This window comes from Sturnira hondurensis, unplaced genomic scaffold (genome assembly GCF_014824575.4).
Source record: "Sturnira hondurensis isolate 20B ecotype Veracruz unplaced genomic scaffold, ASM1482457v3 Scaffold0014854, whole genome shotgun sequence".
Taxonomy (NCBI): domain Eukaryota; kingdom Metazoa; phylum Chordata; class Mammalia; order Chiroptera; family Phyllostomidae; genus Sturnira; species Sturnira hondurensis.
The window spans coordinates 5223830-5240142 of NW_028087485.1; the positions used below are offsets into that span (position 1 = coordinate 5223830).

Here is a 16313-nt window from a genome sequence, read left to right on the forward strand (position 1 = left end):
TTGTTTTCACAGATAAAAGATGCTGTTGCCCTCTGTGAACTCTTTAACTGGCTGGAGAAAGAGGTTGGTTCTTTGGTCTCTGTTTAATATGTGGCCATAGACCATCCAGGAATGAATGTGTGTGGTTCCAACCGGGGCGCCTTCTGTGCCCCGCTGACCGTGGTGTCTCAGATCCTCGTCCGATTTTAGTACTCTCTTTCAGTAGTTGTTTTCTGGAAATTTTGTGTGCGTGTATTTAAAAATTCTTTAATTACGGAAAATAGTAACAAGGATGAAGACATTCCTCAACAGAGTGGATCCTTTTGGGGTTAGGGGATTGTCTTGTAACTAGGTGGAATTTCATTGTAAGGAAAATGACTCTCATGATAATATTATAAGGAAACAGACTGTATTCAGAGAAAACATCTTTCTGTACATTTTGAACATCAATTTAAGCCGTTAAACTTTTTATATTACATCGACTCTTACCCACTAGTTTCCTGCCAGTTCACTCTCTAGAGCTGACAGGAGGGTGATTCTTTGTGTTATTATTATGTGATATCATGTTCTTTTTAAATATTAAACAACTCTTTAAAAGTAGCTTAAATTTGAGAAATATCACCCATATTGCCACCAGTATAACTCTTTCTGGCTGTCGTTCATCTGTGTGAATAATTTTTACTCATATCTTGGTGCACAAACATGACTTTGTTTTGTTTGTCTGAGTTACTTGGTATTGTAGTGTGAGCGTTTCCATGTGCTTTAAGACTTTTAAAAAATGATCCAGACAGAGACTGCATTTGGTGGCCAGGCTGATTTATTTACCCATTCCTCTTATTTTCAGATGTTTAGCCTGTTTTTAAATGTTTCTTGCTATTTTCAGTAACTCTGTAACAATATCATTGCATTTATCTTTATTATTTATTTAGGATGACTTTCTTAGGAGGGGATGGATGCATTTGTGTTTTCAAACTTAGGTGTATTAAGTTTTGGGAGGTTTCAGGATGTAATACCAAGGTCTAAAATAGTTGAGGAGAAATTCAGGTCGAGAAGCCTTCCCCTTAGATGGCTTTGGTGAGAGCCTTTGGAAATCCCCTCCTTAAGATGAGACATAAGCTGTGTCCTGTACATGGGACAGTGGAGACATGGGAACTGAGGGGGAAGTAAGCTTCCAAGGTACCCTCACCAATAAGTAGGAGATACATGAATTATCATACCTGGTGATTTATAAGCCTCTTCCTTGGTAGGTGCCCAAAGGTGGCGTGACAGAGATCTCAGCTGCTGACAAAGCTGAGGAATTTCGCAGGTAAGGGTCTGTCTGGGGTCCCGTGAACCTTGTGCTATTTCCTCAACGAGTTCAGTGAGGCTGGGAGGGCCCTGATTCTCGGCAGACTTTCCAGTCACTCTGCTCTGTGTGTCTTTGTTTCAGGCAGCAGGCTGACTTTGTGGACCTGAGCTTCCCAACGATTTCCAGTACGGGGCCCAACGGGGCCATCATTCACTACGCGTAAGGCCTGCTGAGGAGGAGCACGCTGCCTGGCTTGGCTGCTGCTTCTGCACAGGAGCCCGAGCAGGGGAGAGGCGTTATTTAGCAGAGGCCCCAGTGCCCACCGCGTGTGTCTGCTGACACTGTTCTGATGTGGGAATGAAGACCTGTACGGTCTTACTTGCTCTCAATCCCCAAGCCTCTGCATTTGGGAGCCTCCTCTTAGGCTCAGATGTGTGGCATTGACATTCTCCATGAGGCAGTCCACTGGTCGTTCCTCCCTCCTTCCCGAGGCTGCAGAAGCTGTAGGCATAGCCCTTCAGTCATAATGATTAGAATTTTTTAGTGTGTATGTGTGTGTATGTGTTTCGGATAATATCAGCTTTCTTGATGCGCTAGTTCTAAGAAACTCCATACTAAAAAAACACATCACTGCATTGTGGAATACCCTGTTATAGGTAGGGAGGTAATCAGCCCCTTCTCTTCCCTCCCTGTGGGCTTGAAGCCTGGCTCCCCAGCCTGTGGGGATTTTTACCAGGTGATCTGCATGAGCCCAGGGACCAGAGCTGAGCACCCCTGCACTGTGAGACAGGAAGGGCGCTGCTGGCTCTGCCTGTGGAGATGGTGGGAGACGGAACTGCCTTGGCCATGGGGCTCCAGCTTCAGCTTTGCCCAGTCGGGTGGCTGTGCCTGGTGTTGAGCATTTCGAGCTCTTGGCTCCCCGTCTGGTGCGCAGTCAGTGAGAGCACTTGGTCTGTCTCACTGTTCTGTACTCCGGCCCAGGTTCTCACCCCACTTTGATCAGTGCTTTTCAGGTTTTTAGCCTTGGAGCTCATTCTGAAGCCGCCTGTGCAAGATAGTCACAAATGTGACTCCACCATTGTCTCACATTAATGCTTCTGTTCCAATGTTAAAATGTCAAAAGGCCTTCAGCTTTTGTCTGTGTTTAGGTTATGTGATGAATTTCCTGGCTGGACACTCTCCTAGAATTTCCAGATAATTAACACATTAAAACAATTTCAGAGCAAGGAGGAGACATTTGCTTCTTGTTTGATGTTTCTTCACTGGAGGCTGTTGAGAGCAGGGTTCTGGATCTGGTTCCACGTCTGGTTGGAGTAGCTGCTGACGCCTGAGCGATGAGGGTCAGGGTGCCTGGAACCGAAGGAGCACCGCTCCTGGCTGTGGGCCAGGGCCTTGGGCTGCTCTCATCCCTTGTAGCGTTTCCCAGTGCACCGATACTGTGTGGGAAAGGCATAGGAAATGAGGTCACTTTTTGAAAATACCTCCTGTTCATTGGAAAAGGGACTCTGGCGTAAGAGCATCATGAAAGGAAGCTCCCTCCCCAGCAAAAGTCCCTGGTGGTTTTACTCCCACGTTGGGACACTCGCCTGCCTGTCTGCGAGTCTGAGAAGCAAGTGGGGAGGCACCTGATCAGGTCAGGACTGAGTGGGGGACCCAGAGGCTGAGGCCGGGGCCTGGGACCCCGCACACAGAGACAAGTGACTCCAGGCTGCTCTCTCCCTGGTTTACAAGACTCTGGCTTGGTCTCGTTGTGTCTGTTGATTATTATTTTTGTAGCTTTTACAATTATCTCATGAATACCTATTTTATTTCATACATAGATGGAGACAGGTATAAAGAAGCATGTTATTCTTCCTAAACTCTTTAGTTGGAGAGATAGATTGGCTGGGTCTTTAAATAGTGGGAGTTCAATATTAGTTGGAATAATTGAGTTATTGGGTAACTTTGTATTTTGATATAACTTCAGACTTACATAGGTTGTAAGAATAGTATTACATGTACCCTTCCTCTAAATACAGCATTTGTGGAATAATCAATGTTTAATTACATTTCCTAGGCCGGTCCCTGAGACGAATAGGACCTTGTCGCTGGACGAGGTGTACCTCATCGACTCGGGTGCTCAATACAAGTAAGTGAATGGGGCTGCTGCAGAACTCACCTCCGTCGGGTCGAGGCAGGTGAGAAGGGGCACGAGCCAGGCTCCAGCCGGGAGTGCTCAGCTGGTAATCTCGTTCTGCACTGGCCGCTGATGAAACCGTTCCTGTGTCTTGTCCTTTTTTTCACCCCTAGTTGAAATAGCCCAGATATGACTGTCTTCCCACAGAAGACTGTTTGATAGAAACATGAAGTCCTTGGCTGGAGGTTATGAACAACTAAATAAATAACTGAAAGCAAGCTTTCAGAACCATTGGAAAGTCTCCCGCCCCAGCCCATAAACTGCCTGCTGTCTCCCTGGATTTGCAGCAAGCGGCCCGGGGCCTTTGTGAAGCAAGGGCTTTATTTTGAATGAGTGAATGAGACATGACGGTTGCCTCTGAATTTATGAATTTCCTTCTGCATGTCTTGCTGCTTTCACAGTCCTCCTCTAGAAGTTTCTCAGAGGAGAACCCAAGATTTGGTTGGGCCTGGATGTGGAACCGTGAGAAGGAGCTGGAATAGGTGGTGTCTGTACTAAGCACAGCAAGGCCTTTTAATGGTCCATTCCCCACTACTGCTGGGTTCCGGGCAGACGGAGACCCTAGGTATTGAATGAGCTCAGCCAAGTCCATGGAGACTGCAACCTAGCCTGGGGATAGGCGTTCCTTGGGTCATGGGTAAGCTTTGGCTCACTTCTAAACTTTAGCAGAATTCAGGAAGTTATCCTTTCTGTGTCAGGAATGTGGATTAGGGTGTCAAAGAGATGCATTTGGGTATTTTTAGGATCCAGTAAACTCCTTGCCGTCCTGATGGGAGGAATTGGGATTTGACTCTTGTTGACCTTGTCCTCCTGCCTTTTCCCATAATCCCCGAGGCGGTGTCTCCCATGAAGCGGTCCTCATGTCGTGGACCGAGAGTGTGTGCGCCAGGGCCTGACCGAGTCTACTCCCACTGCATTGGGCCACCCTCTCATGCACACGTCGTGTCATTTTATTTTGTATGACAACTTTATTGAGATACAGTGCACATACCTTACAATTCACTCCTTCAAGTGTGCAATTCATGGTTTTAGTGTATTCACAGGCTTGGGCAGCCATCACCTCGGTCAGTTTTAGAGCATCCTCATCACCCTCCCCCCACAGGAAACCCCATTTGTTACCGGTCCCGTTCCCCCTACCCAGGCAGCCATCGCTGTGTGTTCCGTCTCTGAATTTACCGCTTGTGGCCACTTCATAGGAGTGGACTTGTATGATCACATTATGTTATATTATGTTATATTCTGGACATTTCATGTACGTGGCATTACATGGACTTCTGTGTCTGGCTTCTGTCAATCAGCATAACGTCTTCAGGGCTCGTCCACGTCCTGGCATGTGTCAGTGCTTCATTCTCTTTAATGACTCAGTAATAGTCCGTTGTAGGGCTAGACCCCATTTTGTTTGTCCTTCCATCATTGGTGAGCACTGGGCTGTTTCTACTTTTTGGACATGGACAGTGCTGCCGTGAACATCTGTGTACAGGGTTTTGTGTGGACATGTGTTTTCTGTTCTTTCGGGTATTTACTTCCTTAGGTGTGGAATTGCTGGGTCATAGGGTGACTCTGTGTTTAACCTTTTAAGGGACTGGAAACTGTTTTCCAAAGTGGCTGTACTATGTACAAGCTCAGCGACGATATACAAGGGTTCCAATTTCTCCATATCCTTGCCTGTCTCATATCATTTTGACTGAAAACGAACTTGTCCTTTTCTTTTGGAAAGGGATGGAACCACCGATGTGACCCGGACCATGCATTTTGGGACCCCGACGGCGTATGAGAAGGTCAGATGGGACAGAAAACCCGGGAGCCCCTCCCTGCATTCTTAAGAAGAGCATTGTTTTTATGAAGAGATGGTATAAATCAGTAAAAATCACGTGTGGGATAGTAAAATGGTCCATTACTGTGGAGTCAGGCTTATCTGCTTTATGACATTCGTTGAATTAATTGTTGGAGAACATTCAAAAGCATTCTGTCTGCTCAGGTCAAAGCAGCTCAGATTAGAATTTAAACGGCCTTGGCCCTCTCTTGAATCAGGAAGTCTTTTGGGGGATGGGAGTGGGATGTTGAAATAACATGCTTTTTATGAAAAGTATCCGGATTTTTTTCAAGTTCAGCATTTCTGTTTACAGGCTCATCTCTCCAGGAGCCCTCTGCAGGGCTGTGCAATGCTCAGTTTCTGGTCTGGCTAGCAAGGAAAGGAGGAGACAGCTCTGGGGTAGAGAGGGCTGTGCCAGGAGTCTGGAGACTGGGCTTCTCTGCTGTCTGTTGGCTCCCTGACCTTGAATGAAACCCTTGGACCATCCATAAAAATGAGGGTGGAAGTACCCACCTCCAAGGCTGGCTGTGAAGGTTCCATGGGCCAAGCAAGTTCCCGGGTCGTAGTCACTGCCCAGCGGATGCCAGCTGAGTCTCTGAGTGCCACTCAGGGAGCTCCTTCGGGAAGTTTGTCTAGGGAAGGAGAGTTTTATGTGATGTGGTAGACAGATTTCATTGTTTTGGTCCCTTGCCTTATTTCTTTGTAGGCACCAGCATCTTGTAAGAGTTTGACCTTGGGTCCAGACACCTTTGGTGTGACTATTTTTGTGCTGTGGGGCGAGCCCCAGACTGGATTGAGGAGTGTGGGGTTTAGTTCTGACTTTGCACTTTACTGGCAAGCCAGCAACTTTCTATTTTATTGTATTTTAATTTTAATTTATTTTATTATTTTATTTTATTTTTAAAAAATTTTATTTTATTTTATTTTTAGTTTTGAGAGAGAGAGAGAAACATTACTTCGTTGTTCTAATCATTCATGCAGTCATTGGTTGATTGTTGGCCCTGACCAGGGATCAAACCCACAGCCGTGGTGTACTGTGACAACACTGTAACCAACTGACCTACCTGGCCAGGGCTCGCAAGCCACTGACTTCCCAGACAGCGCCCTTCTTGTCTGGGCACGAGGGATAACCCTGAGTACGGCGTGTTGGTGGGGAGCACGGATGTAGAGGCAGGATCGCCTGGCTCTGAGGTCGGAGGCTGCCCCTTTGGAACCGTGTGCCCTGGCATGCCGCTTCTCCACCTGTCAGGTGACAGCAGTGCCTGGTCACGGAGTGTGGGACGGACACGCTGTGGTCAGCAGCCTGCCCGTCCGTCGCCCAGGAGCAGCTGAGTGATGTGAGCTGGTGTCCTCAGCACGGATGATTGCTTTTCCCAGTCTTTCCGCGGCCTGCGTAGAGTAGACTGCATCAGAAGGCTCATTATAAGGGAAAGGCCTGTGGGGTCATCTCTCTGACCGTTCTCTTTTACTAAATTTAATTTTGAGGTTTTCTGGATAATTGGTCCCAAGGCCATCCTTTTTTCCACCAGATTTTTACATTTTTTACTTTGATTTTCCATGTGGTACTGCTAAAACAGCTTCAGAGGCAAGGTTTCTGAACTGCCAGGAAACTGCAGGATCAGAGTGCCCCCGCCCGTTCTGTAACATGCCCCCTGGGTTTTCATTGGCAGGAATGCTTCACGTATGTCCTCAAGGGCCACATAGCTGTGAGTGCAGCCGTTTTCCCAGCTGGAACCAAAGGTAGGTGGTTCCTCCTGTCACGTGGCAGGCTCTGTCTCATTCAGGCATCAGAAATGCCTGAGTTGGAGTGGAAGAACATGTCCTTCCCTCTGGGTGTCGGCCCCCAGCCCACTTCAGGCCCAGCCAGGGCAAGGGTGGCATGCTGCACAGAGTGAGTCTTCTGGACCCGTAGACTGAGCTCAGAGGGCCTCCCAGGGAGCTGGGCTTACGGTTTGGCCTTGCGTCAGCTGTGTGCGCCACTCCTGCCCCCCGACAGTTTTAGATGACACAGGTTGGTGCCTCCCAGGAGAGGGCAGTGGGGCATGAGAGCCTCAGGGTCCTGGTGGATGCTGGTGTAGCCTCCTTCAGCCCTGGGCCAGTGCCTCCTTTCAGGGTCCTTGTTGGGATTTATTTTACCGGGCACCTGACTTTAGATATATACTGCCTTGCTTATGGACTGATGGTGGGGCATTGAATGGGGAGTCGACAAGACCTGGGCCTTGAATCAGTCTGCTTAGGTTGGGCCTACACTCGTCTCTCTGGGTGTTGCCTTCCTCACCTGCTGTGCCCGCCTGCTTGCTTGCATTCTGCTTGGAACCTCATCTTTGTAATTCTGAAACCTCAGGGTCCTGGGGCTGGGAAAGGATGTCCATGTTATCCCATGCAGCCCTTACCATCTGCAGGTGACCATTCCCTCACCAGCATCCTGGACAGATGGCCCTCCAGTGCCAGACTGAGCTGCCTGTCCACGGAGCTGCCCCACTCAGGAGCTCTGAGTGTTGGCAAGTTTCGTCTTGTGCTGGGCTGCAATCTGAACCCTCTAGTAACTTTTACCCCCAGTTTCTGTTCCACCTTCGGAGCTAGACGTAATAAGTCTAATCTCTAAAGTGCTTAGCAAGTTGAAAAGGACTGTACAAATATCAGCAAATGGTTCTTAATTTGTCTTTCAGGCCACCTTCTCGACTCCTTTGCCCGCTCAGCATTATGGGATTCTGGCTTGGATTACCTGCACGGAACAGGACACGGGGTTGGGTCCTTTCTGAATGTCCACGAGGGTCCTTGTGGCATCAGTTACAAAACCTTCTCTGACGAACCCCTGGAGGCGGGCATGGTTGTCACTGATGGTGGGTGCCCTCCCGCAGTGTGTGCGTGGATCCTCAGTCTCTTTGAAAGCTCTGTGTCGTGTCTTATACTTCAGTTATTTTAAAGTAAATTGGAAATAATTTCCCCTTGTCACCTTGAATTAAAGAGCCTTTTATGACCATGAAAGTGATAGGTATTCATCATAGAAAAAGTGAGACATTGGAGCAGTATAAAGAAAAATGGTTATTTGTAATCTGATCACCCAAGGGAAACATGACTTAATATTTTGATATGCTAGCTTTTGGTCTTTTGTATATGTATATATCTTTTTAAATTGAGATTATATTGGACATACCATCTATATTCTGCTTTCTTAATACATTGCTTTTCCCCATATCATTACCAAGGTCTCATGAATGTATTTGAATGCCTGCCTCGTCATGTCTGTCGGATATGCGTCATGAGTTACTTGGCGGGTCCCCTGTCACTGTCCTCACTACCCTGCCGTAGTTTTCAGGAACCTCGCATTCTTTCTTCCTGTATCTCAAGTGGCCGCTTGGGAGAAGGGGCATCTGGGCCCCTGTTTCTGTCCCCTCTGTGGGGCGGGCTGTCATCCCAGGAGGGAGAGCTGCTCTGTGTGTGCCCTTCATCGTGGTCCGCTTCTCACCCGGGGTTTGGTTTGTTTCAGAGCCGGGGTACTACGAAGATGGGGCTTTTGGAATTCGCATTGAGAATGTGGTCCTGGTGGTTCCTGTGAAGACCAAGGTGAGTCGCTGATGTATTCTCCTTATTCCTTACTGGGGGGAGGTAAGGACTTTTACGTATGGAGCCAAGACTGTGCCGTTCCTGGGCCAAAATGGCGTCTCCTTTCCCTGATATCAGGGACTTCCCTGGGACTGACTCTCCTCTGCAAAGTCAGAAGGAAAATCCGTAGTGAGCTGGGACCCAGAAATGGAATATGTACTCGACACGATTTGGGCTCTGAGTTTATTAGAGGCTATATCTTGTCACAAAGTCTCCTCTGCTTGGGGTGCCTGTTCAAAGGCCCCTGCCAGACCCTGAATCAGTTTCCAGGCCTGGAAACTGTATTTTTAACAAGTGCCCCAGGTGGTTTTTCTCAGGTGAAGCTGAGGAGCACATGCGTTAGGCCCACGAGCAGGCAGTGGGACCAGCGTGCCGCCCTTTGGAAGACAGGCATTTCACCTTCTCCCCCATCAGTACCACCAGGCGGTCACAGGGCTTTTGGTGCAGAGCTTTCCCTAAACGATGTGTCTGCTCCTCCTCTGTCAGTGACTGTGGAAGTGGGACAGGTGGGGGGAGATGGCGTTCTACACCCCCAGTGAGGTTGATGGCAAGGGTCTGCTCTCTGCTTCCATGGTGAAGTCACCGCTCTCCAAAGTGGCCTCTCACCTCCCCCTCCAAGACCCTGCCGGGAGCAGCCCCAGTGTGCTGTTGCATGCCCAGGCTGATGCATATCGCTCAGTGTGACATCACACCTTTTATCTGTCACCTGGTGAGGCTGGGTCGGAGCTGGCCACTTATGTGACTGTTTAAAAAGTGATTTTGGGTATTATACCCAAGCAGAGTCTTGAGAACCCAAACCAGAGAAACCCATGAGCTCAGACACCCCCATACCCTGCCCCTGCTTCCTCACCATCACCGTGGACAGGGGTCTCATGGCCCTGCTGTTGGGAGACCCTCAGCTCCCTTGGTGTGGCTTTTCCTGGTGGCACAGGCTTTGCCTGCAACTCAGAGCAACTCCTGGAGAGCGGCCTGAGCCATGTTCGTTGCGCCTCCTGTGCCTGTCACAGCACTGACCAGCTAGTTGGCCCTGGAGAGCCAGTTACCCCTGGCTCCGAGGGCTGGCTATGTCCAGTGGGACTGACCGTGTCCAGTGGGACTGACCTCGTGGTGGTGCATGGTGGTGAAGAGGAGTCAGAACTTCTGTTTTCTTTCTTCTCTCACAGTATAACTTCAGTAACCGGGGAAGCCTGACCTTTGAACCTCTAACTTTGGTTCCCATACAGACCAAAATGATAGATGTGGAGTCTCTTACAGACAAAGAGGTAACAGGGAGTCTCGGGCAAGGGCGGCAGTGGGGGCGGGGAGGAGAGCTACCTTGTGTTGTCCACTGCAACTGTGTAAGCCAGAGGTCTAGGCCAGCTGAGTCCGCTGATCTAGGTCTCCTGAACACTACAGGTACTTTTCCTATATCCCTTGGGCCTCCAGGTAGAGATGGTCCTGCTCGCCCCAACCATGGTGGGGCTGCAGGGTTTTGTGGGTGGAAGCGTGTGCCCTTGCTTTCCCGGAGGGCAGGAGCCTTAGCTTCTCGGAGGAGGGCTCGGCACACAGGGACCACGTATCTTCCCTGCAAAAACCAGGCAGGGTGGGGTCTGTTGGCTGTTGCACATAGCAGGTTGTTTTCTTGTGTGAAACAGGAAGGAAATGAGAAGCAAGTCTGTTGCCATATGCCTGGTTTTCATGCAGAGAGCGGTGGTGCCTACTATTCTGGTCACTCTGGGCTGTGATACCCTTCACAAAGCAGGAGCACAATCGTGCTCACCTGGGTTGGCTTACAAGCTCACAGGGTCACAGGTCTTGAACCCTTCCCATCCCAGGGTGGCTCCCCAAGCTCAAGAGGCCAGGGAGGTGGCAGGCCCAGGACCCTGGAGAAGGCTTGAGGGATGGGGCAGGTGATCAAGGTCAGAGCAGAGACAAGGGTCAGAAAAGGGACAGGAGCAGTCAGCACTGGACAGACAAAACAGTTCCCAGGCCAGGGAGACAGAAGCCATGACACACATTCCAGAGCAAGACAGGTGGTCAGAAGTGCTATCAAAAAGCACGTGACTGGTGGGAGCCAAAGACAAGCATGGTGATTACTCGAGAAATAAGAAGTTTTTGTTACTGGAGGCAACCACGGGCCTCATCCCAGGGGCCTTTGAGTGCCTCTTGAGGCTGGAACATATCATTGGGCGGCCTGCTTAGGCCCGGCGAGTGGCACTGAGTCCCTCTGAGGCCCAAGGAGCCCCCTCCTACAGGGCTGCGGCATGGGTTCCCAGCTGGAAGCCTCTTCTGCCATACTTGGCTCACAGATGGGTGACAGAGGAAGGTCACCCACTTTCCGCTGAGCTTCTCTCTATGCTTGGGTACCTCTGTGTGACCATCAGTGTCCTTGGTTCAGCCACACATTGCCACTCTCAGGACTGACACAGGCCCTGAGGACGCAGAACAGGAACCTTTGCCTGTCAGCAGCACGGGGTCAGGTGACTCTTCCGCTGGACGCGCCCCTGCAGTGGTCTAGCGGCCTTTCTCCAGCCCCGTGGGGGATGCCTTAGGCGAGAGGGGCGAGAACACAGCGGGCACAGGAGCCACCCTGCTTAGACGCCTCTGCCCCATCGGGAACAGAATCATGTAATGGCCCTTGGGCACAGCCTCCAGGGTCTCAGCTAGGGACTCTCCAGGAGTGCGTCTTGGTGTTCCGTTGGAAGCCCAAGGTGCTGGCTTCCTGCCGAGTAGTTCTCTCGGCCGGGCAGTCCTTGCGGCCCAGGTACAGTGTATTAATCTGGAGGTGCTTCTCCCACATGGTACCCCAGTTCTTCCAGGGAAGCTGTGTGTGAGAGATGTTCAGGGAGGCCACTTTTCCTTGAAGGGGAGAGTTGTTAACTCATGACTCACAATCTGCCCTTTGACGCTGGACACAGGGCCACCAGACGTCTGTGTCTCATCCGGTGCTCATCACTGTACCTTGAACACCCCGACACTGAACTACTCTTTGTCCATTTAGTTTTTACAGGACAGATACCTTCTTACCCTGGGGTCATAAGCGTTTTCCAAAGATGACCATAGACAACAGTATTTAGCGCATCACGCAGAGTACTGTAACGCCCCACAATAAGATTCTGTTCACTGGGCTGTTAAAACACCTGGTCATGGCCCTTCACTGTCTCCCAAACTGTCTGTCTTGGCTGTCACTTTTGGGAGTTTGGGGTTGGGTCCGCACTCGCACCCATTGTCACCAGATGGCAGCAGAGGACTTTGGTTGGATGTGAACACAGCTGCAGACGGTCAGCCTTTGGGAGGTTGCTCAGGCGCCCTGAGGCTGCCCTCCTTCACCCTTTTCCTCCTCTCCGTTCAAAGGGGCCTTGGGACTTTTGTTGTGGTCCTTGGTTGGCTCATGCTGTGGCCTTCACTGTGGAGCTGCTTTGGGCAGCAGGTGCCTTGCAGCGCAGCTTGGCCTTGCTGCAGACCCCTTGGCTTCCTTTGACACAGTCCCCTCCCCCAACTGCCAGCAGGGGCTAGTAGGCTCTTTATCAGTGGGGATTTGAGGCCTAGGTGGGCCAACACTAGGTGGCATCATCACCCCATTTGTCTGCCCTCATGTCTTGACCCCTTAGCTGGGCTTTGGTCTCTGGTCCGGACAGTGGCCCCCAGAGCCCATGATTTTATAACAACACCACCTTCCTAAATGGCGTTGACTCATTGCAACCACCCCCATGGTGGGGCAGTTTGCCAGCCTTACTGTAACTGGGTGCTCAGTCAGGCCCACCTCGTGAAGGGCGTGGGCTGTTGTGCTCTGGGTAGAAACTGACTTCACTCCAGCGCTCATCCCCTAACCCCCACCCCCACCAGGGGTTGATCTCACCCTTTTACAGCCAGCTGTAGGACTTGAACCAGCAGATCCAGTGGATCCGCCTGCACTCAGGCACCATGTCCCGTGGGATGTCCTTCCTTTTTACCTCTTTGATCTCCTGATGTGGCCATATTCAGTTGAGGGTCTGACAATCAAGCTTACTCCCCACCCCACCCTGCAGTACCACGGTCCTTGGCCACACACGCAAGACCCACATCCTGGTTTATTCAGCTGGGTCCGTGGAAACAGGATAGGAACTCGGTGTGTTTGCAGGCCAGCTTCAGGTGTGTCTCTAAGCAGGAGCCTTCAGAGCAGTCCAGGGGCTATTTTTCAGGCCCTCTCCCCCCACCACCCCAGATAGCTCTGGTGTAAGGGACTGAGGCCCCTGTGTGGGGGTGTGGGAGCTACAAGATCCCCTGCCCCGTCCCTCTTCTAATGGCCTGTCAGCGGAACACCTTGTCATAAGTTACACTGCTCTCAGGGAAGCCTGAGGCCATGGCTGCCATTGGGTATTTATGGTTCCCTAGTCCCCATACAGTAGACTATTTCTGGAGCATTTCAACCGTAAGCAACGTGACCTCATCCCACCTGTGTCCAGGAAAATAGAACACAAGGAAGCCCCTCATCCATGAGCAGGTGAAGGAGTTTGACTCATCGGGTGCTCTCGGCGTGTGGGGCCCTCCCTGTCTGCCCGCACAGCCCTTGGTAGAGGTGTGGTGGTGAACACGCTGCGTCTGTTTGTCTTTCTCCCTCTCGTAGTGTGACTGGCTCAACAACTACCACCAGACCTGCAGGGACGTGATCGGGAAGGAGCTGCAGAGGCAGGGTCGCCAGGAAGCTCTCGAGTGGCTCATCAGAGAGACGCAGCCCATCTCCAGACGGCACTAACACCCCCGGTGTCTGTTTCTGTAAAGTGCTCCGGGGAGAGGAGAAGCCTGGCAGACCCCTGACATCTCCCCCTTCCTGTCCTCCTTTCCTACCTCCCCTTTTTACTTTGAGACTCTAAGAAGAACTGAAAATCTTCTTATTCTCTTTGATATTTTCTTGCAAACACTTGATCTTCTATGATTTTTTTAAAAATTGTTGAGAACGAGCCAAGAATAAACATGCTGCACCGGAGGCCGGGTCCCCACGAGGCTGAGCACTCTTGTCGTGGAGCCGCCTGTGCAGCCGCAGTGCGTGGGTTCCTGGCTGGCGGTGGTGAGACTGTGAGTGCCCCGTGGCTGTCGGGTTCCAGGTGCTAGTACATTATCGTGGTCGCCTTGCTGCTCACGAGATGGCGTTTATGACCAGTGAATAAAATGTCCAAAGGTGCTTTGTCTTGGCTGTCTCCTTCCTCACGGCACTGACCTCCCTGCCTGTAGGGGGTGCCTGTTTCCAGGGCTGGTGGCCTCCAGGGCAGACGTTTTCTGGGCGGGAGGCCCGTTTGAGGAGAGCTTTCTGGCCTCTCTGTAGATTGTCTGGCTTAGTGGTAAGCCTCTTTTTCTTTAGAAAACCAAATATTTTGGTATTTTTATGATCAGTTTCCCCCCTGATTTTAAAATATCGTTGATATGCGAAAAACAGTGAAAAAGTTACAATGTCGAAAGTGAGTCTGCCACAACCCACCCCGTGGCAGACGTGGCAGACGTCTCCCCCGTAGCAACACGGCTCTCATGGTCTTACCACTTGTGGACCGTGGGCTTTGCACACGGGGGGGCCAGCCCAGCTGATGGCAGACTTCAAGCCATCATGGCTGGGGACGGGAGAGTGTCTGCTCACCCCTTGGCTGGGACGTCTGAGGCGTGGTCGACGCTGTCTCCTGAGGTTTCCCCATGGGACGGAGCCCTAGTGGTCCGTTACCGTGGGAAGCCATGGTAACTCATTTAATAACATACCCTTTAATTTCTTCCTCTTTTTCTGTATCTCACTGTCCTTCCTCCCACCATTGTTTCCTAGGCCGTCCCCCAGTCAATTATTCACACGCACATCCTTGTTCTAGGGTGTGCTTCTTTAGGACCCAGCCCGGGACGTACCCATAAACCACTATTATTTATTATATAGATATTTAATGCAGATGCTATATATTAAATTTATAAATATATGAGTATATATATTTAATATATGCTATGTATTTTTGCTGATTCTTTGTATTCAGTGTTCAGTTACCTATAGAATGAGTATGTGTGTACATATGAAGGAATTCAGACATACACACCTATATCCCTGGTACAAAAATGGGGTCATTCTGTATATATCCAATTTGCTTTACTAACTTGGCAATGTGGCCAGGTTACTCTTCCACATTGGTACGTGTAGATCTAACCATTTTTAATGACCGTAGACTGTTGTACTCTATGGCTATGTTTTTAAAAAAGCTAGTCTTAAATCTTAAACCATCTCTTTGATTTGGGTGACTTTTCATTTTTTTTTTAAAGATTTTATTTATTTATTTATCTTTAGAGGGGAAGGAGAGAGGGAGAGAAACATCATTGTATGGTTGCCTTTCGTGCGCCCCCTGCTGGTAGTTAGCCTGCAAGGAACCAGCCTGCAACCCAGGCATGTGCCCTGACTGGGAATCGAACCGCGATCATCTAGTTCGCAGGCCCGCGCTCAATCCACTGAGCTACGCCAGCCAGGGCGACTTTTCATTTTTTAAGGAAATGATTTGGATGGCTTTGGAAGATGAATAAATAGAAGCATAATTTTGCCATTCCCCAAAGCGTGGTTGGCAATGTCTTCCTTTCTCTGGCTAGCCGAGCAGGAAATGAAAGGAACTAATCTGTATTTACCATTCGGAACCAGGGTGGCAGCAAACAAAATTTCACAGGTAGGGCGAGCCTCGAATGACACTGTGCTGAAAGACCATCTTCCCAACGTTCACCACCCCTCCCCTGTGCGTTTCTCTCGGGGACCGTCGATGCCAACTTGCTCTGTGGGAAGAAGTGAGACAGCATGGCCGGTTCTCAGGTTGCATTCGTCACGTGGCCTCACACAACAGGATATATTTTGACACACCGAAGATCGGTTCTTGAATGCCTTTGGTTCCCACTTCCTTGTAATTATAATATGTTCCATTGGGTCTGACTTAGAAGTTTCTCCTCAAATGATAGGATGTATTCATCATGTATTCATCTGTCATTTCTTTAAAAGTCAGGAGGCCTCCCCTTTAGGACTCTGTTGTCTCTGATACCCAGAAGATTCCCCTCCCTCAGAAAATAGGGGTTGTGAATTGTAGTTGATTTTGGAATTTAAACAGAATGTAACTCAACTGCCATGGCACCTCCACTGTTGGTTCATCGGGCCGTTAAGCCTGTCACTTCCCGAGGCAGCCTTGGAGCAAAGTTGATTTAATTGGCTCAAGCCCAAGAGGCAAAGTTTCCTAGAGCTCTCTGCCTCGACCTGCCTGTCTTGGCATTTAAGTCCAAGAGACATAAACTGGGGAGGTGGCCCAGAAAGATTGAGGACAAGGCTAAACCTGTGCTGCGCAGGAGCTCAGAGGGAAGGGGAGAGAAAAATGTGGACTGAAAGACTCACTCTTCTTTACTTTTAAGTAAATGATTTAAAAAGAGGTTGGGTGAAAAAACGAACATTATGCTAAATTTATAGACTAATTCCAGGGAAGCCGATCTTATTTCTTTGTCTT

At 49.9% G+C, this 16313-nt stretch overlaps 1 protein-coding gene across 1 annotated transcript in view; it reads left to right on the forward strand.

Annotated features, from left to right (window-relative positions):
* Window positions 1–14005, forward strand: part of XPNPEP1 (X-prolyl aminopeptidase 1) — a 51585-nt gene extending 37580 nt beyond the window's left edge. The window contains exons 12-21 of the mRNA XM_037063974.1: window positions 13–63; window positions 1227–1285; window positions 1409–1486; window positions 3324–3395; window positions 5161–5221; window positions 6927–6996; window positions 7926–8099; window positions 8747–8823; window positions 10026–10124; window positions 13448–14005. Of these exons, the coding sequence (XP_036919869.1) occupies window positions 13–63; window positions 1227–1285; window positions 1409–1486; window positions 3324–3395; window positions 5161–5221; window positions 6927–6996; window positions 7926–8099; window positions 8747–8823; window positions 10026–10124; window positions 13448–13576 (870 nt within the window). The 3' untranslated portion in view covers window positions 13577–14005. The remainder of the gene's footprint in view (window positions 1–12; window positions 64–1226; window positions 1286–1408; window positions 1487–3323; window positions 3396–5160; window positions 5222–6926; window positions 6997–7925; window positions 8100–8746; window positions 8824–10025; window positions 10125–13447) is intronic.
* The last annotated feature ends 2308 nt before the right edge of the window (window positions 14006–16313 follow it).